This window comes from Ostrea edulis, chromosome 8, assembly GCF_947568905.1.
Source record: "Ostrea edulis chromosome 8, xbOstEdul1.1, whole genome shotgun sequence".
Classification (NCBI taxonomy): domain Eukaryota; kingdom Metazoa; phylum Mollusca; class Bivalvia; order Ostreida; family Ostreidae; genus Ostrea; species Ostrea edulis.
This window is the reverse complement of record NC_079171.1, coordinates 40,122,113-40,144,019: the sequence shown is the minus strand read 5'-3', so window position 1 is coordinate 40,144,019 and position 21,907 is coordinate 40,122,113. Positions and strand designations below refer to the sequence as shown.

The following is a 21,907-nucleotide window of genomic DNA, read 5'->3' as shown; positions in this document are numbered from 1 at the left end:
TTCCTTTGAGTAAGATACTTTTAAAATATGTTTAAAACTGAAACATTATTTCGAAGAAGTTCATCGTTTGAAAGGGAAGGTGGAGTATAAATACGGTTACCAAAAGTGGAATTAATGCCAAGTTCGTTTAAAACACAGTTGTCACAAGTTGTTCCAAGCTTTTTCAGTTGGAACCAAACATATTCCTCACGAAAGTAGTTCGACCATATTCGTATTATACAGTAGAACATGTGCACGAGACGTTTAATTGTATCGTTATATCATCAATAAATATTCAGAAATTGAGTACTACGTCATCCCTCATTTTATTCTCAATTGATGAATTACCATCTCCTTGGGATTATTTTGTGTATCGGAAGCTCCTAATTTGAAGCTGTTTTAATTTGTTTTATATTTCATTTTTTCTGTTGTGTTATAGTAAGGCTGGTGAGTTGGCTGATTTACGCACTTTCAATCAGGACTTTCCGTTCAATAAAGTTCGGCTAAAAATAGAAGAAAAATATTACAGGTGAACTAGTACATTTAAACGGACTTCCCCTAAAAATTCCAGAATGCAAATCAAACGTAGAGAATACTTTGAGAGTTACCTGTGTCCCACCACGTAATTAGTTCAAGGTGTAAGGTATATAAAACAGGGAAGCAGTTTAAAAATATATACAATTAGAAATCACGAAGTCTAGGAAAGCATGGAACTGTCATATTGCATTGGATTATTGATAACCTTAGCACTGGTGAGTTTCTTTTGCCGTTTCCTAAATTAATTAATGAAATAGATAAGAGAAAAATTGCGAAATTAATATTCAACGACATTTTGAACAGCAAGCCTGACATCCGATGACATAATTTCAATGACAACTTCCATGCTTCAAAATCTGAGAAATATTTGCAAGTAGGATTTTTAAACATTTTATTATATTTGTATGTATGGAAAGATGCATATTATACGTTTACACAGGGTTGAATATTGTGTTTGGACATCTTTATATTTTATAAAGTGGATATCATATTGTATCAACTTTACCCAAAAGAAATAAAGGTACTCGTATAAACAAATATAGGTCCTTTCAAACCAATAAAGCGGAAAAAATATTTAGTGCAAAAGAACAGATATGAAAATCTGATTAAAACATATAGAATCTAAGCGCTTAGATAACACTAACGAATCATAAAGCTGTGCCACGCAAAATAGTGCACATCACTAGTGAGAACAAATTGAAAATACACTACAGTTAAAAAAATCTTTTTTACCACATACTCTGATTACATTTTCATGTACATGAAAAGTGCAAAGGGAACAGTGGCCAATCTCATAAATTCTATAAAGAATACAAAATTATGACTTTGGCATATTTTGAAAAATCTTCATCTTTGAGTGGGTCGCATTGACACAACAGAAATGAGATCGGGTGCCTAAGTGGGGGGGGGGGGGGGGGGGGGTCCCTATTGACTGGCCACACCCGTCGTGAGCCCTATACCGTGATCAGATAAACGGAGTAATTCGTAGTCAAAATCAGTATGTAAAGAATGGTGTAATAATTGTATGAAACACGCCAGACAGCATCTGACCTAGTACCTTTCTCTATATTATTAGTTACACAGTTAGTTAGTGACCTGATACGGAAAAATACATGGTGTGAAAAGAAAACCCGTATCGGGCGAGGCGAATACATGGTGTGAAAAGAAAACCCGTATCGGGCGAACGAATTTATCACGTCGAAGACCTCTAACTGTATATGCGAGGGTCTATATCATACAACTTAGTCAAATGTCTTTCCTTTTGACACAGATGCAAGTCGAACCCGACGATAGATAAAATTACTCGCCCAATACGGATTTTACTCGCATGATACGGTTTTTTTCACGGCGTCATGTGACTAAGATCTGACCAATTAGATTTCAACTTTTTTGTCTGAGGCGTGATAAATCGATATATTTATCTCATTGATAGAAATACTTTCGATTTCCTTCTCTAAAGAGTTATCGCTCTTTGGTCGTTCTTAGATATAAGGAGAGAGAAACCGCGTAAGTCTCGCGAGATTTTCGGGACAAACAGTTGTCAAAGACATTGCATTACTGCTGGTTGTACTGCGGATAGTAAAACGTCAAGCAATGATGTCAGTTTTTACCAGCTACCCAAGGTGGAGAGTGAATTGAAGAAGTGGCTGCGTTTGGTGAGGAGGGAGGGATTGTTTGTAGACAGTAAAACCGATAATCGGCATTAAGTCGTCTGCTCCAAGCATTTTATCGATGGAAAACCAACTCCAAATAACCCCTATTCCACTATGTTTGCCTATAATAATTATAAAATGGCTACACCAAGAAAAACAAAAAACTCCCACTTAGGCAGAAAAACCAGCGAAACTCAAGAACATTCAGAAAACAAAAGAATCAAAATTGTGAAATGCAATTCATCCACGGACAAAAGTCAGATATGCTACCCCATTAACAATTGACAACAACGAGATTCAAACAGGTTTGTTCAACATTTATTTCGTGCATGTTTATGATACTGAGTAGGGATGGGGCGATTGCAAAAAGTAATTTTAATTGAGTGTGTAATTAGTTGATAATTACAAATTTTCACATAATTGAAAGTAATGTGTAATGGAGCATTTTCCCAATTACAAGTCACTGTGAGTTAATTAATTAAACTGAAAAATTTCCATTTTTTCCATCTTGTTTATTCAATTCAAAGTAATCTAAATAAATGTAACTTCATGGAGACATTACAGAAGTTATTATACCCTCGCGCAACTAGTTGCGGAGGGGATATACCATCGCTACTGTCCGTGTGTTTGTGTGTCCGTTACAGCTTGTGGGCAAGATTTAAAGAGAACCTTTCCACTAACGATTATCAGCCTTCGCATACATATGTGGCATTGTAAAAAGACGAACCCTATTCATTTTCAAGTTAATCGGTGAAATAGTTCTTAAAATATCGCGTCTTCACTACCTAAAAACCGTGAAATTTTATGTACGAGTTGACAATACTCACTTCCGGTTAATTTAAACTGGTACCATGTCAAGTTACGATTCTGGTCGCTTCGGTTGCACCAATTAACAGGGAACCAGTTTAAAGAAAACGAGACAGCTTACGTCTGCTGCAGGTAAGTTTGTATTTGTGCATTGTCATATTAGTGCACGTTGGCGTGCGCAAAGACAGGCTGTAGGAATTAAAAGCGCCATCTCTGACACTGAGTAATTAAAATAATTTGATGAACGTCGCGGTTTCATTACCAGATTACCCCAAAAATTAATTCAGATTACCACATGTGTCTCTTTACAGAATTAATTCTGAATTAATTCTTGAGGCGTACGTAATTCTTGAAAGCTATAAAGATATTTCACAAGCTTGTCGACCTGTCAACACCGATATATTGTCTTTTTACATAACGAAAAAATATTGCTTCCGTGGGACTTTTCTGAGTTCATGCATTCTGCATACAACAACTGTGAGGTATATTCAGGTAAGTAAATTACTGAAATTTAGTGCATACGTGATATGTTTCTGATAGGAATAAGGGAAACTGCCCAATCACGTATGTATATATCCCCCCCCCCCCCCCCCCCAAGATAATATGCACCTTGATAGGTTTATTGAAAATGCCATATTAATTATCCCCCACCACCACCTAATGATGTTAGAGGTATCTGAATTCTAATCAATAATAAATAGCTATATATATTTAACAAAGACCTATATATGAATATAATGCATGCATATGTTCATGATATTTCTTGCCGCGAGGGAATGCTCCGCTTAGCGGTGCCCTTGTTGATGATTGAAACAAAGTATTCATAGAAGAAGTATTATTCATGTACTGTGTGATATTAGATATATTAAAAGGCCTTTATTTGTGTATAAATAATTATACCCCCATCAAGATATGTTAATTGCTAAAGTGGCTACTCATGGACACCTCACCTGGATGGCCAGTATATAATTATATCCCCAGATGGTAAATGTATGGTTAAACCTATTGAGGCAGGGACACACTGATAATTAACAGTATTCTTAACAAAACACCAATCTAAACACCCCAACTGAATCAAAACATCAGTGATGGCAGGTGTTTTGAAGCACTTTGAACAATGATGGTCCCCCGAACCCAGGATTGAAACACTCATCATTAAAAAATGCAACTGCAAACATTCCTTAAGGTATTCCATGCAAGGTGAAGATAACGAACAGTGATCAATCTCATAACTCCTACAAGCAATGCAAAATAGATAGTTGGGCAAACACGGACCCCTGGACACACCAGAGGTGGGATCAGGTGCCTAGGAGGAGTAAGCATCCCCTGTTGATTTATCACTGTTCGTTATCTTCACCTTGCATACCTTTCCCCCTTTGACATTGAACAAAAAGTATTTCCCCTTCCACAGGTAAAATTTACCTTCAGTTGTAGAAACTACACAAAATTGTATGAGAATTTCAACAAAAATCATCTTTATATATTATAAATCACTTTCTTTAATTATCGAAGTCTTACAATATAGATAAGAATCAGTAATCAATCAATTTGTATGCCTGTTTTGAGATATAATATAAGGATTGTCCCCCAACCCAACCCCCTCCCCAGGAAGCTCATGACTGCATTTTCAAAAATTCCCTTTTAAATATGAAATGGGTAGTAGGCCTAGCATCTAAAAGCTGGATAAAACCCTGATTGGTACCGGTTATATATATTCTTAATATAGTATGCATTTAATGGTACAGGGATTTCAACAGTCTCGATTGAAGTCAGCATTTCGCAAATTCTATGGTCGTTATAACGATCTAGTTCGTCAATACAACCTCGCATTCGGTCAAATGCTGTCTGACGTGTTTCATACCGATTGTTAAGCCGTTCTTGGCACACTGATTTTGACTGCGGATAACTCCGTTTACCTGATCAGGATATGGGGCTCACGGCGGGTGTGACCGGTCAACAGGAGATGCTTACTCCTCCTAGGCACCTGATCCCACCTCTGGTGTGTCCAGGGGTCCGTGTTTGCCCAACTATCTATTTTGTATTGCTTGTAGGAGTTATGAGATTGATCACTGTTCGTTATCTTCACCTTGCATGCATTTAATATATTTGAAAATTACTTAAATCTCTTGATAAGTGCAATAAATATTCATGCACAAGTTCAAAAAGATCATAATTATTTGTGATAATAATGTATAGTGTGGATTACTACAGATTTAGAAAAAAATGGGGTGGGTGGGGGATTGTCTCTGTTTCCGCCACACTGATCATTCACTCCACAATCTATATGTTGTGAATGTGGTGATTGAATTTATTCCAGGTTAAATGCGGAGAACTTGAAGTAGAAAACAAAGAACTGAGAAAAGAGAATGAAATCCTAAAATCCCGTGAAGTTGATTTCCGGAAGGAACTTCTCAACAAAATACTTCAAGATGACAAAAATATCAAAAATTTTCTAGGGTTACCCTCTCTTAGTTTTCTTACATTCTTTTCGCAATTCCTTGCAGTATTTTATGACAAGGTTTCATTTTGGAAAGGGGCTGGAAGGTAAGGATCCAAGAAATGGCAAGAAAAACAGCAGAATAAACCAGGTAGACAAAGAAAACTATCTATGAAAGAGGAATTTGTGATAGTAATGTTGAAATTAAGACTGGGATTAGATCATTTAACTCTTGCTGTGCTATTTGGTGTTTCTGTTGGGTATGTTTCAACCCTCTTTAGCACCTGCATAAATTTTTTAGTTCAAATTCTAGACTCTGTATTGAAGTGGCCAGCAAGTGAAAAGGTCAGGAAATACATGCCATTGTCATTTAAACTCAAGTATCCCAAAACAACATCAATAATTGACTGTACAGAAGTCTTCATCCAAAACCCCAAAAACTGTTCAGCACATGGAGTAATTACAAGTCTCATAACACCCTTAAAGCTCTGGTTGCTATCCAACCCAATGGGGCCTTTACTTTTGTATCAAAATTCTGGAGTGGCAATATCAGTGACAGAAAAATTACATTTCTCCAGGGGATGAGGTGATGGCTGACAGGGGATTCCAGATACGAGACCTTCTTACTTTGAAAGGTGCATACTTGAACATGCCACCTTTTACTCATGAAAAAAGAAATGGCAAAGGAAGGGAGCTAACTTCAAAGCAAATTCTTGAGACTCGCAAGATTGCTTCACTTCGTATTCATGTGGAGCGAGCTATAAGAAGACTAAAATCTTTCAAAATGTTGGGAGGTATTCTACCCCTGAACATGAAAAAATTGTCATCTGCAATGTTGCGAGTAGCTGCAGCTTTTTGTAACTTTCTGCCACTTTTGTCAAAGAAATTTAAATAGAACATTGTTTATCATGTGACACTACTGGTATATTAAAGCAATATTAGCTCTAAATCTCAACATTTTAAGTTGTACAGTTGTAAAAATGTATTATTTTAACATTTTGTCTCTAATTTCTACTTCATGTATTATTCTTGGTAAAATTGAAACTAAGTCAAAATAAAGATCCTGGTTCTATTGAATATGTAGCTATAACATTAAACAAAATTTTGTATGGGAAGACAATAAAGTAATTTTGTTTCATTCTGAACTGATGAATAATTTTTGTAATGCAAGTTGAATTTTTTTTTTTTTAAAGTATAAGCCATAATTTTTCAACAAAGGTTTTCAACACCAAATTATTATACCCCCCGAACGAAGTTCTGGGGGGTATATAGGAATCACTCTGTCTGTCCGTCCGTCCGTCTGTCTGTGCAGATTCATGTCCGGGCCATAACTTCTTTGTTCTTTGACTTAGGCATACCATATTTGGCACACAGGTGGATCACCATGAGACAATGTGTCGAGTACCTTCATGACCTCTATGTGACCTTTACCCTTGACCTCAAGGTCAAAATTAAAGGTTTTTTACAATGGATTCGTGTCCGGGTCATACTATATTTGACACATGAATGGATCACCATGAGACGATGTGTCGAGTACCTTCATGAGTACCTTCATGACCTCTATATGACTTTGAACTTTGACCTCAAGGTCAAAATTGATTATAGGGTTTTGACATAGTCATACCATAAGACATGGGTGTATCACCATGAGACAATGTGTCATGTACATTCATGACGTCTTATGACTGATCTCAAGCTCAAAATTATAGGTTTATGCCATGGATTTGTGTTCGGACTATATCTTCCATTTTCTTCTACAAAGGCATACCATATTTTTACACTCAGGAAAGAGGTAATTTATACCTATTAACAACACCCTTTTGGAGATTGGGGTAAGCCGGGGGTATTCTTAGTGAGCATTGCTCACAGTACATCTTGTTACAGCTAATATTGCTTTAAAGTTAACTTTTCCCATAGCAGTGGCATTTACAGTATGCAAATGTATGTACTACAGAATCTAGGAATTGTATTTTATTGATCACTGTTCGTTATCTTCACCTTTCATGAATATGATACATCATTATCTTTGGAAAGTAATCTTTATTGAAACATTGATTGTTTGTTCAAATGTGTTCATTGAAATAGTGATTCCCATTAAGTACATGCACAATGGACATTAATAAATTCATCAAACTTGTTTAAAAACTTCAATATATAATTACATTTCCTTTGTATGGACCTGTGTCACATTCTGCAGAATCTTGAATAAAAAGTAATATGCTTAAGGAATAACAAGCAGCATGCACAGTGCAGTAAAAAAAAACACCTGAGAAATTCATATTGCAACATATATATGCATAGCATACACTGTACTAAAAATAATGATACTATTATCATATAATAATTATATCAATATTAAAACATATATGATAATTCTTATATGAATATGCAATTAAGTTGTTTTTTTTTCATGCTTTATTTTTAGACATTTACAATTACATCTACATAGATGATCTCACACACAAAATCACACACATGCATACAATATCTTCCATACAAAAACTTTCTACATGAACTAGTATTTGACAGCTAGGCATAATTTAAAGGTATTGAAAATATACATATCAACAAAATGATACTAAAAGTAATGATAACAAATATAACCTATAAAGCTTTGGTTTTTCATCACTTGTTATAAACAATATATATATTGACCATTTAGTAAATATTTTGGATTTGCATCCAAACACATTTTCACAGTATTTTTCCATTTTTCTGTAGTACTTAAATAAATTCACTGCCTCAGAAAATTTTGGCCTGATTCATTGTGATCTGGAATAATATATGAACTTTTTTGATACTAATAAAAGAAAATTTCTAAACAACTTCCTTCTGTATTACCAAGTAAGACTATTCTTCTTGAAATTTTATAACCATTTTCAATAGCATCGAACCATTGCTCAAAATCGTTCCAAAATAAGTTGACATATACACAATCATAGAATATGTGAACTATTGTTTCTGCTTCACAATTACAAAATGTACACAACTTATTGTCTGAAATTTTAATTTTGTAAAGAAAGGAGTTGGTAGCAATGTAATTCATTAGTATTCTGTATTGAAAGTAAATTATTTTTGTCTCTTTTGTACATAAAGATGCATTTACAAAATAAAATTTCCAGTCTTTTCCTGAAATGGGTTCATCTGATAAAGTTTCCCACTTATCCTGTTTAGAGATTGGGGCTATTAACTCCTTTCCTTTCAATATTTGATATAAAAATTTAACATTGCATGTTGACAAAAATTTTTGTACAATACATATTTCAATATGTTCATTATCTTCATGAATTCTACCTTCTTTCAATGCAATGATATCTCTTTTGACTTTTGATGGTATTTTTGATATTACATGAAAATAGTCTAAAAAGTTATTAGTACAAAGCACTCCTTTTATTTCATTAAAACATCTAATGTTTCCATGTTCAGACACCAAGTCCTCTAGGTTTTTAATACCATTATCAACCCATTTTGTATAGAATGCCCACTTTTGTACACAGCAAAAGTTTCTAATATCTAAGCACAAGTAGGTTGATACATGTTCAGGACTTTTCTTAACCTTTACTAATGCTTTAATAACATCTCTCCAAAATTCATTATCAATAGAAAACACAAACTCTTGGAGTTTTTCTTTTGTTAAATAAAAAATGAAATCTATATTCTTAAGGTTAAAAATGCAACGTAACAAATGCTGTCAAGCACCTTCATATTTTGTCAGGTACCTTTTAACCCATTTTAATTTGATATATGAAATGAAAGAGGGTAGGTGAACCATGTTTAACCCTCCATCATCATAACTACCAATGAGTGTATTTCTTTTTACCTTTTCTGTCATATCCCCAAATAAATTTGAAAAATATTTTATTTATTTCATCCAAAATATTCTTTGGAGGGTCTGGCAAGGCAGAAAATAAGTGTATCAGCTTAGGCAGTGTTAATGTTTTAATGATTGTTATTCTCCCAATAGGTGTTAAGTCTCTTTTAGCCCATGATCCTAATAACCTTTTAATTGAAGTAATTTTGGATTGATAATTACATGTTATCATATCTTCAAGGTTTTTGGTAAAATTTATTCCAAGTAGTTTAAAACTGTCTTTACCCCAGCATATTTGCAAATCAGGACACAAAGTCTTAGCTGAACCAGTTCTACTGCCAATCCATACTGCTTGTGATTTTGTAATATTAAGTTTCAGACCTGAGATATTACCAAACTTGTCAATAACACTCATTGATTCTCTTAGAGAATATTCACTTCCATCTATCAGTAAAAATGAATCATCTGCATATTGCCCTAATTTATTTTCTTCCCCACCAATAGTTATACCCTTAATATTTACATTTTCTTTGAGTGAAATTGCTAGTAACTCTACTGTTATGATAAAAAGATATGGAGCCAAAGGATCACCCTGTCTGCAACCCCTCTAAAGGCTAAAAAATTCTGATAAATGGCCATTATTTATTACACAGCTAGTGCTGGATGAATAAAATGTAAGAAACCATTTGATAAAAGAATCACCAAAATTAAATGACTTAAGAGCCTTGACAATAAAATCCCATTCTAACGAGTCAAAAGCCTTTTCAAAATCTAATAGAAGGAGTAGTCCAAACTGTTTCTCTTTTCTTAGATAGTTAATAAGGTCATATAGAAAACGAGTATTTTCACCAATGAATCTACCCTTTATAAATCCCTTTTGAGTGTCACTTATTATGTCATTCAGTACCTTTTTAATGCGGTTGGCTATAACACTGGAACCTATCTTATAGTCCACATTAAGTAAAGTGATAGGTCGCCAGTTCTTCATATAACGCCTATCTTTTTCCTCTTTTGGAATGCAAGTTATTATTCCTTGGGATTGAAATGAAGACATCTGTTCTGTAAGATATGCTTCATTCAAAGAACGACAAACAAATACCCCCAAGTCCCTCCAAATTTTTTTTATAGAACTCTACTGTAAAACCATCCGAGCCAGGCGATTTATTGTTTTTCATAATTTTTAATACTTCTGAACACTCTGATAGTTTCAGAACTCCTTCACAGTTTTCCTTCTGCTTATCTGATAATTTAACATTGTGGTTTAGAAACACATTTTCACTAAGTAATGTTTCATTGCTATACTGTTTTTCGCTTTTGTATAAATTTGAAAAGAATGACCTTTGTTCTTCTAATATATCCTCCTGATTCATAATATGGTTTCCATCGTCATCAATTAGTTCTGATATTGTTTTATTTACAAAATTCTTTCTTTCTAATTTACAAAAATAGTCTGTGTTTCTTTCTCCTTTTTCATACCATGTTGCTTTTGACCTTAACATTAAACCCTCAATGTATTTTTCTCTTGAATTTTGAAAGGATTGGTTTTTTTTTCCTCTAGGAGTTCAATGTCCTCTTTTTTTCCTGAAGCATTTACCTTATTTCTAAATCCAAAATTTCTTTTTCCAGCAACTTACTTTCAGACTTTAATTTTTTTGCTCTGGCTGATGAATACTCTATAGACAATGATCTTATTTTCATTTTCAAGATTTCCCAAAATAATTGATCGCTAATATTGAATGTAATGATGTCCTTATGTTCTATTTCACCTGTCACCATGTATTCATTTATTGTTTCATTAATGCAGTCTTACTTTGTCTGTAAATTCATTTTCATGTAATAGCTGAGAATTAAACTTCCAATATCCTCTACCTCTATTACTTTCATTGGTTTTGAATTGAAGTATAATTGCTGAATGGTCAGTTCTATACCCAGGAATTATTTTAATGTCAGATACTTTACTAAATATACATCCTGAAACAAGGAAGTAATCTATTCTACTTTGAATTATAGGATTTGATCTTCTCCATGTATACTGTCTCCCTTCTTCATTCCAAATTCTCCAGGGATCAACAACCTCCAACTGTACCTTAATGTTTGATATTTTTCTATGTGCATGTGGATTGTTGAGATTTTTAACATTAAATGTGTCCTTTTCCTTATCCTGAACGACATTCCAGTCACCACACATGATAATCGACATATTTTCTAACTTAACAATTTCAGTGTATATGTTCTGAAAAAATTCTGGACTATCAGTATTTGGACCATACAGGTTGACTAAAGTAAATCTTACATTATTTGCAGTAATATCTATTATGATATATCTACCCATAGGATCCTTTTGTATAGAGTGAATTTGAAATTCAAAGTTATTTTTAAACAGTATTGCAACTCCAGCAGAGCTACTAGTATAACTACTGAAAAAGGATTTATTACCCCATTCAGACTCCCATAACTTCTCAACATTTTGAATACTGTGGGTTTCTTGAAAACAAATAATGGATACATTTTTGTTTCTTACCCAATTAAAAACATCTCTACGTTTTTGACTACTTGATGAAAAACCTCTAACATTTCAGCCTTTGACATGTAAAAATAGTTCTTTTGATCGAGCTGTCAGTGTTATAAATAAGGATTGAGAGTTGACACATACATTCACTCGGCCTCATGTATACACTCATACTTACACTTTGAAACACAAATACAGATAATAATAATGAAATTTTAAGTTTTTTAGGCATACCTTGCCTTTAGCCAAATGTCACACTTGTCCATCACAAGGCTCCTCCTGTTATGTTCCTATATAAAGTGATCAGTGTTCATACTCTAAGTTTTCTGTCAATATCATCTAACACATCCATCTTGTGTCTTTTTCCGGTCTTATCTAACGCAAAGACATGACCGTTGAAAAACCACGCACTGTCCACCATGTGTTCTCTCTCTTCCGATCTCAGCTTTTGCAATAGTTTTGCATTCATGTTGGTAATGTGATCTACCATAATGAAGTTGTCCTTTAACTTTTCTCTTTTTGTAATGACCGCTCTTCTCACATCACTTCTTACTAATTTCACAATTACTGGCCTTGGTTGATTCTTGTTGCTGGAGGGGATGCGGTGAATTGCCGAAATGTCTCGCTCGTCTAAATTTACCCCTGTTTTCCCAGCCACCAATGTACAGAGTTCCTCTTTCAGATTCTGACCCTGATGTTCCGGCCATCTTAGAATCTTGATATTGTTTTTTTGAGAATACTGTTGGTTAAAGTTTGCCATACTAATTGCTGCATTTGCAAGACCATCGGTATCCTTTAGTTGCTTTTCTAGATTCGTGATCCTTTTTTTCAGCTGCGACACATTTTCCTTGTTAGTGTCATTGTCCATCATTAAGCTGTCCATTTTGTCTGATAACTGTTGTCTGATCTTGGACAGTTCCTCACCATGCTGAGCTTTGTGGACCTCCAAGTCTGTTTTAAGTTCTTCCATAATCTTCTCCTTCATCTCCTTAATCTCCTCTTTCATCTCATTCTTTAGTTCCTCTTTTACCTCCACAATTACGCTTTTCACAATATCTTTGATATCCTCTTTGGTCACAAGTTTCTTAAGGGTCTCTTGGATGGAGCTAAGAGTAACATGGAAAAACAGCTCCCATCAAAGAAAAACAGGCTATTAACACCTGACACAATCTTCAATTTATAAAGAACACTGTAAATAACTTAATTGGTAAGATAACAGGAGAGCCCTGTACACACCTCCTCACTCAACAAGCATGACCTTTGAACCATGCAATTAAGTATTAGTATTTTGAAACCTTTTGACAAGCTGTGTCTATCAAAATCTAACTGAGTTACTTAAAAACTTTCACTATGCCTGTTTGCAATCTCAATGGTCTTTGTGAAAACTATTTATTCAGTCAGGTTTTATAAGAAAGTGTGTTTCAACATGGTCACAAGATGAAATAGGATTACTTAAATTAACTTTGAATTGACTTTCTTTTTGATATTTTAAATAATTTATCAATTTTCATTCCCATAAAAAATTTGGACCCCATATTGTGGCCTCAACCTAGCCGAAAAGGGTCATGACATAACTGAACTTGAATTCAAAAACATGGGGATGATTTGATACCAATATGACTGAATTAATCTTGTTCTGAAGAAGGTGAAAGTCACAAGGTAAAAAATACATGATATGGTATATGAAAAAAAGGTCTTGTCAATATATATATATATATATACATACAAAGTATAACATGCATGCAACTGGTTTCATCTAAACCAAGTTTGGCAGGACAAAGCATGTATAAAAACTCTTCAGTTTGTCTGACAGCGATTCCCAATCTGCACTTGAATAGTGAACTCTTTCAACATGGATATCTTTCTTTGTATACAGACAAAATCACAAAATGAAAAATTTCCTATTGCCATTTGATCAAGCATCTGGACATAATATGGAGAGGACAGATTTTTTTTCAATTCATATTTGCCATCAGCTGAAATACAAGATGAATTTTTGATATAGCAACCTGAGAAATCTCATTCTGAAAACTGAATGGACATTTGATTTCCAACAGTCCTTTTCCAAAACATTTACATTCTGTCACACCATCTGGGGAAGCGGCAAGGTAAGGAAAGTCCTTGTACACAAATATACCTGTCTCAGGACACTGAAATGATGAATGCCGACTGGACATGTACTCAATGTACTTTCCTCTGGCAACAGGTTCTTGTGACTTCCCAGTAAATTGGTATTTTCCCAAGATACTCTTTACAATGTAATTTTCTGTGCTGTTGCCTCTGTAATGAAATGCACTGTAAAAGTTAGATGCAGTTAGTATACCTTTCCTTTGATACTGCCACATCAAGTTATTTGATTGGCCCCGTGTTAGTTCCCTAACTTGATTTATGTAAGAATCTTCAATGCTGAGATTCTCTTGCCCATGTTTGGCCAAAAGTTCAATGATGTTAAGAGGAGTATCTTCAACCAACATTGACACATCACTTTCGCTGTCAGAATCAGACAGTATATAATGCCACTGCAGCTGTCTGGCTTTGCTTTAGGACTTTCATGATGCCTTTCTCTATTGCCCTGTGATCCAGTGTTGCCGATTTCAGGGGTAGATATCCATAATCCACAGATGGGCGTGCCTTATCGGGTAGATTCATATCAGACCTGCAATTGAATAAGGCCTAATATATTATAAGTAAAAACTGAAACAATATGCATTGTAAATTTCAAATCTATTTATCATTCTAAATGTTGACATACAATTTTAATATTGTTCTCTAAACTTGATTTTTTCTTCTTCAATTTTTTGAGGTGTAGGGTTCCATCTAGAATTTTGAAAATACTGGATTTATGTGGAGTTTTGAAAAAGGGTTTTAATTTCCACAAATTCAGAATGTATTTCAGAAATGGAGACTGTATACAAATGAATTATGTACATGTATATAAAGCTGAACATTGAAGAAAATTAAGATCTAACTAAATTGAAGCGACAACAACTAATTTAGTCAGACTGAATATTTAAAATTTCTTTTACCTGATATCCAAGTCATTAACAGCTATTGGCCTGCAAACTTTTCTAGGTTTGTCCCAATATGCTGCAGTATCAGTCACTCCTATGGTACTTCTGTCTTCCATGGATATAACATGATCGATAATGCCAAATAGTAGGGCAACCACATGTTTTCATGATCCATCCCCCCTGTTTAAGATTATAAATAGTTTTCATATTTCACATACTTCAATATTGGACTGCAGTTAAAGTCTTATGGGACCAAAAAAATACTCAGCCCAGTAACAATATAATTATAGTGTTCATTTCTGATGCAATACACATGTACCACTATAGGTATATGTTAACGTAGTTCCACACTCGTGTGACGTCATAGGATTTTGCAAAGTCAATAATTTAATTATAGTAACATAAATTTTGTTGGAATCTTTTTCAATAGTTATTGTAAAAAATCTTGTTAGCCATAAAATATTTCAAAATTCTTAGTTATATTTGAATAGTCAATTATATGTTTCAAAATATTGAATCCAAGGACAATAACTCTGTTTTCATTCAATTATTTATCAAGTCTATAATGCGATATATTTCCTTTATTTTTGACAAACATTTTACCAAGGTGATAAGGAATCATTATCTGTGTTTTTTCATGAAATTACATACAATTTTAATCCCTAGTGATTTAAATAGCTCAGCTGTATGGTGCCAGACTTCAGTTTTTGATGGGGGTATACATAATCTGGAAGCTATAGATTTGAAATTATTAAGGAAAGGTATGGATTTTTCCCCATGAATAACTATAACAGATGTAACTCTACTAATATAAACAGAAAAAATGATATGTAAACCATGCTATAAGGAAAATGCGTCCACATTTGTTTGTTTTTTAACATTTTGGGGAATAACGCTAATTCAATAATTTTCCACATATTACTCTAAAACTTGATGAACATATTGAAAATGACATGTGTTTTAGTTATTGACATGTTTCCCGATAAATAAATGCAATTCAAAAAATATTTTGTTGTTTTTATATTAAAATAACAACAAATAACTGTTTCCAATGAATTTCATAAAAATCTACATCGGGGTATATGACTTTAGTGGTGTATGTAGTGAAAATTAATATGGAAACCCGTAACTGTTTTGCCTTTTTTCATTACTCTGAATGTTAATTTATTGATTCCAAACAAAAAAATGCTACCTAAACCCCAAAAATCCAGGACTAAGGACCTACCTTAATTAACTTACGCAACACATGTACATTCAGCTGAAAAAATGTGCCCTGAATTCTCAACAAGAATCCATGGGGAATAAGGTTCACTGGACTGCCTTGTTTCGGGAACACATTTGCCCTTGATGAAACACAGATCATTTCCTGGAATATAAAGTGGAATCTTTAAGTTATATGATTTTTCAAATACATAATAACGTACATATTGGAGCATAAAATTAAAATGTTCACAAGTTCTTTGCAGACTGACTGAAATTTGACCCAATAGATTCAAGCAGACCGGTAGAGTAAAAATTTAGAAATCTGAAGATTAACAGTAGGTTATGTTAATTCATTTTCTTTGATTTACACATTAATTATTATTTGTTCCAAGGACAATTCAACTTAAGTAGTAGATTATCGTCCGGGTCACAAAAAAATATCGGGCGGATGGGAGGATTTTATTTTTTAATTTTTATTACTCCGAGGAGAAAAAAAAATGACAAAAGGCATCACACAAAGTGTTAATGAAGTTAACATTTACAGTATCCTTGGTAGAAAATATGAAACCAACATTTTTGACTTTAATCATTCACTCATGTCACTGGGAAGCAAGTTTGTTTTAAATTGTAATTTTTGCGGGGGAAAAAATTGGATTGGGCCCTTTTTAGAGGGGCGGACGGGGATGATAATCTATCAATTAATTTTAATTGGCCTAACAGCAATCTTTGATTATGTGGCTGACTGATTGAATTTTCATTGCGGAAATCTATTTGGATGGTTAAATATTGAATCATGCAATATTTCAGTAATAACTTGATTATAGCCGGCACATCTAAATAAATAATGACTCTGTACTAACCAGTCCAGCTGGTCAGACAAAATCTTGTGTAATGGTTAGGGGTTTACCAGTGCTTCTAGTGCACATTGGCTATTAGCAAAATCTCTTTAGAACTTGTGAGCACTACTACATGTGGGATAATTTCTCAACTTGATTATGGTTTGTATCAAATATATTAATTCCACATGTTCTCCTGTTATATTTGGTACCATGACATGCTCCAGGAACTGACAGGTAGCTAAGTAATTTCCACATTTTCTCCTTAACATTCAAAAGATCTTGGTTCAATCCCAGTATCAAACCAGTCCAGCTGGCTTAGGTCCTGTTCAAATGAAATGACAGACAAAAAATAAGTTTTGCACATATCTGTCAGTATATACAAAAGTAAGATTGCAATAAATTCACATCTCAAACAAAAAATATATTTGTTCATTGATCAATAGTACATGTACATGTATTATTGCATCTTAGGGGCAAGTCGTTTTCCCTTTGAAAGAAAATTAAATCACACCACAAAATTTAACAGCTCATTGATTTCTTAAAGCTAAAGCTCTCTAAATTTGAATTCATATAGATATATATATATATATATATATATATATATATATACATGTATCAATCATCAGGTACATTGCAGTACTTCATGGGTCTCTGGTAAATTTATGAATATTTCACAGTAGATTATAATTCTACTAAAAACTAAAACCTCACTTTGAATGAAAATACTTTCTGCTGAATAATTTTAAATGATGTAATTATAGTGAAGTATAAATTTTATGTAAGTACTATCTAATAGCGAGCGAAGTTCGCGTCGCGAAGCGACGCGACGAGCTCGCTCCAATGATTACGCAATTGAGTCACGTGGTTTGCTCTTCATCAGCTGAAAAATGATGGAGACTACCCATAATGCCTCCGAAAAAATGTCGACGTCACAAACATTGCAGCTAATATGCCGTCACAATTTGTAACTGTTTACACCAAGCGGTTATATTTCCCGCGTTAAAGGCATAGGGTCTAAGATATTGGTGAAATTTTGCATGTTCCAAAAACGTAACGAAATTTAAGATCATAACTAGAAAATCACACAAAGTTCTTCAGAATGTTTACAAACACATTGGATATGATAGTAATTACAAAATAATTCCCAGTTCTCATTTGCCTAAACTGGTACCCTGTTGATTTCGCAACTCTTATGTTTGTGTGTAGCCACCAATCAGCGGGGTACCAGTTTAATATCTTGTCCTGCAGACAAAAATTTTATATAGGGCTAAAACGTCAAAATGACTTCAATTTCAAAGCGCTGCAGCTATAGATAACTCATAATTAATACTACAAATTTGTTTTTTAGAGTTCTTCTTGCAAAATATTGTGATGTCATTTTTGAGATAAAAGATAGACTCGTAAACAAAATGGTAATGAAAAAGTGAACACGAACAGAACGCAAAAAGACGGAGAAAGTAAGTGCTGGCCAAAATATGAATGAAAAGTAAAGGCGGACTGAAGAACGACGGATAAAAGGTGAAATTTATGAACTTTCCATGTCTTCGTTCATATCTGAAGCAGAATATCGTCGTGTTATTTCTCCAAAGTGTATCTTATATTATTAAAATCTGTAAGAAGTCGATTGTTGTCATACGATTGTTATAAAACGCTAATAAACCTTATTGTGCTAAGAGATACACAATTTATAAAACCAAAATAACTGTAAAGAAATCCAGTTTTAGTAGGATGGGGGAGGGTTAGAAATGTTTATAAACATATGTTTTAGGTCAGATCTATTTTATACGCATTCATTAATAGAATTAAAACATTGTTTTTCAAGTGTGTGGTTACTTTTAATAAAAGCATTATATCATTATGATATCGGTATATGTTTTTATCGACCTGATGAGAGTATATTGACCTCGGGCGCCGTAGTATATATGACTGTTACATTCAATAATGAAGAAATTACTCGGTTTTTAAAGGTGCCCCCCCCCTTCCCTTTGTAATTCCCAAAACCATCCAATTATAAATATGGATCAAACGACATGTATTTTTAAGAAAATGACCTATACACAAAGCGCACATTAATATACTATAGTAGCACGTAAAGGGTATACGTAAACTCCTATGTACCAAAAACTGTACTTAAACAAAAATACCAAAGCCATGACTGTTGTCATGATTCCGCTTCATTGCATATTGTTTTTAGAACAACACAATAAAAGCAGGTAACGATAAACGAAGAGTAAACACACGCGGAGGAACGACAAAAGAGCGACCAATAATTTAAGTGAACGAGATGCGAACGATAAAGCGATTTTCCTGAATGAATAAAATGGTGAATTACGAAAACATGCTGCAAAGTATTCGTTTAATAATTAACACTAGTTAATAATTAACACTAGTTTTAAAATAATTAACACTAGTTAATGATAAACACTGGTAATAGTACCTTTAGTCTGAGTGAACACGACGAAAGCACAAACAGTAAAACAAAACCTGGACAAGAGGTAAAGGAAAGGGACTATATCTGGTCGGACTTACTTGTCAATCAAGAAATATGAAACATGTTGAAAACGGTATATTCCCCGGAGCCTTCATTAACATTCTACACATTACATTGTAATTGGCTGTCACCTCTATTACGCTAAATTTAACATTTTACCGCCAGGGCAACTTTCATCTCGTCAGTACCTTATTAATTTCATTTTGAAACCCTAACCTAAGCATACTTTAAAATATATGTTACCCTCTTTTTAATGTTTCAAATTGTCCAATTTACCCCCTACGTACAAAAGCTTCAGAATGGTTGCAGTTTTTCGTTACGATGTATATATTTAAACAGTTTGCTAAGGGCAACTAGAAAACTGACACGGTCAGCAAGGGCCCCGCTGAGAGTTATTAGATGAAAGTGACATCTGTCTTTGATATAGCAAATGTTTGGAGCTGGTATATATGTTAGAATTAATAATATATAAAGATACATTGGAATGCCAATTTGTGAAAATGGAATCATGAATCATATTTATGAGAGACTTATGCAATTTAAATTACTTCTGTTTGACACACACTCATCCACTCAAACACAACAGAGTGCAACAAATTCCATTGTAATAGGAGATTCAAAATGGATAACTGGTACAAAATATGGTACATACTATTCGAAAAGGATTATGAATTTGACATATTGATGTCTTGGAAAAGGAAATTCTGACATCGGGGCTATAAGCGTTTTCAAACACATTGTCATTTGATAAAGGTGTTCTACATTTTTAAAAATAGAGATTAATATGTCTTTACATACATAGGTGAGAAAGTTTCCATTATTCCTAGCCGAGACATACCATGTATGCGCAAAAAATTCATAAGCAAATATCAAAATACTCGCGTAGTAAATGTGGACCTTACCGTCAACAAGCGCAGTGAAACAAGCCACTTCGAGATTTTCGCCAACGAAAGCTCGGTAACAGTAATGAATAAGGTACGTTCATTGTATCTATTTTGTTACTTTCTTAATTAAAAGGAACAGTTCTCTAATGTGTAACGTGCAATTACTACATAATTCAATAACTTGAAGCATGAAGCAGTTTCACTTTGCAACCGGATATAAGAAATTTTATTTCGTATTCCGATCCCGATCGAAAGTTGTTGACTGGGAATGACGTGTTTTAATTCAATATACATTTAACATCAAGCATTTTTTATATCACATTAAAAAAAAAATATATATATACACATACACAATGTTGTAGAGTTATTTCTTGTAATTTTTTTTATGTATCAATACAATGCATATCATAATTCAAATTGAATTATCTCCCTCAGATAGTGGTAAATAAATGCGGTCATAAGAAAGATGATGACATTCAAACAGACAGACAAAGTGACATGACTTCAAAATCTATAGGTATCTTCCTCTTATTGTAAAGTATTTCTGTACAAAATTTGAAAACTGTACAATGAAAACTGTTTGAGTTATTGTGTCACAAAGAAAGTGTTCATAATAACAAAGATCATGCCAGACAGACAGACACTGTACGATAAAAACTGTTTGAGTTATCGTGTCACAAAGAAAGTGTTAACGGACAGACGGACGGACGGACAATGTGATTACTATAGGGCTTCCCGCATTTCATGCGGGGCCCTAATAAAGAAAAACAAAACAACTTAAGGTTAGTATAGAAAACACATGAAATCTCTTCTTTTTTTTAAACAATGTAAGTTTATGCCATTTGACTGCATTAATTAAAACATATTTCAATACTCCTTACAATTTTGGAAGATTTATATACATGACTGGTCATTTTCGGTTCACATGTTACTTTGATGTGCCTGCGTCAATTACAAACCAATCAAAATTTCCTTCTAGAGGTTGGTGAACATGACAACAGTGAACAACTGTAGTGTATCTAAAACAATCACGCGGTAGATTGTTCTGCGCTCAAGATGTCTGTATTAGATGTCTGTATTATTTAATTGTCTTGATCTACATGTGACCCTGTTTTTCGTCATTCTAAAATGCTTTTTGATTTAGAGCAGAACAGGTTGTAAAAGTTTCACAAATAGTAACCATTCAGAATCAGCATACAATCGACATTTGTAGCCAACAGCAGTAATATTTCAATCGAGTCACTAATTATACCCCCCGCAAACGAAGTTTGGGGGGGGGGGGTATACTGGAATCACTTTGTCCGTAGACGCAATTTGTCCGAAGTTTATTTCTAATACCGCTGGACATATTTCATTCAAACTTTATGCACATCTTCTATATATTACGTAGTTGTGCATCTCCTATTTTCATTGAAATATTTTAACAGTTATAGAAGTTACGCACATTTTCTTTTCGTTTTGGGGGTTGCGCACTTTGTCCAGAGTTTAATTCTAATACCGTTGAACAGATTTGATTCAAACTTTATTCTCATCTTATATATATAATGTAGTTGTGCATCTTCTATTTTCATTGAAATATTTTAACAGTTATGGAAGTTACGGACATTTTCTGGTTTGGTTGTACTTGTAGTAATAGACACAATTTGTCCAGAGTTTACTTCTAATACCGTTTTACGCTCATAAGTCAATCAGGAATTGAAGAAGTGGAAAGAAGTTCAACAATGAAGTTCATTAATATTTCATGTAC

The 21,907-nt window shown here is 33.8% G+C and overlaps 1 protein-coding gene across 1 annotated transcript in view; it reads left to right on the top strand.

Annotated features, from left to right (window-relative positions):
- Positions 1-587: 587 nt before the first annotated feature.
- LOC125661750 (kunitz-type serine protease inhibitor-like) overlaps positions 588-21,907 on the top strand; it is a 25,159-nt gene continuing 3,839 nt past the window's right edge. The window contains exon 1 of the mRNA XM_048893908.2: positions 588-731. Coding sequence (XP_048749865.1) covers positions 687-731 — 45 coding nt within the window. The 5' untranslated portion in view covers positions 588-686. The remainder of the gene's footprint in view (positions 732-21,907) is intronic.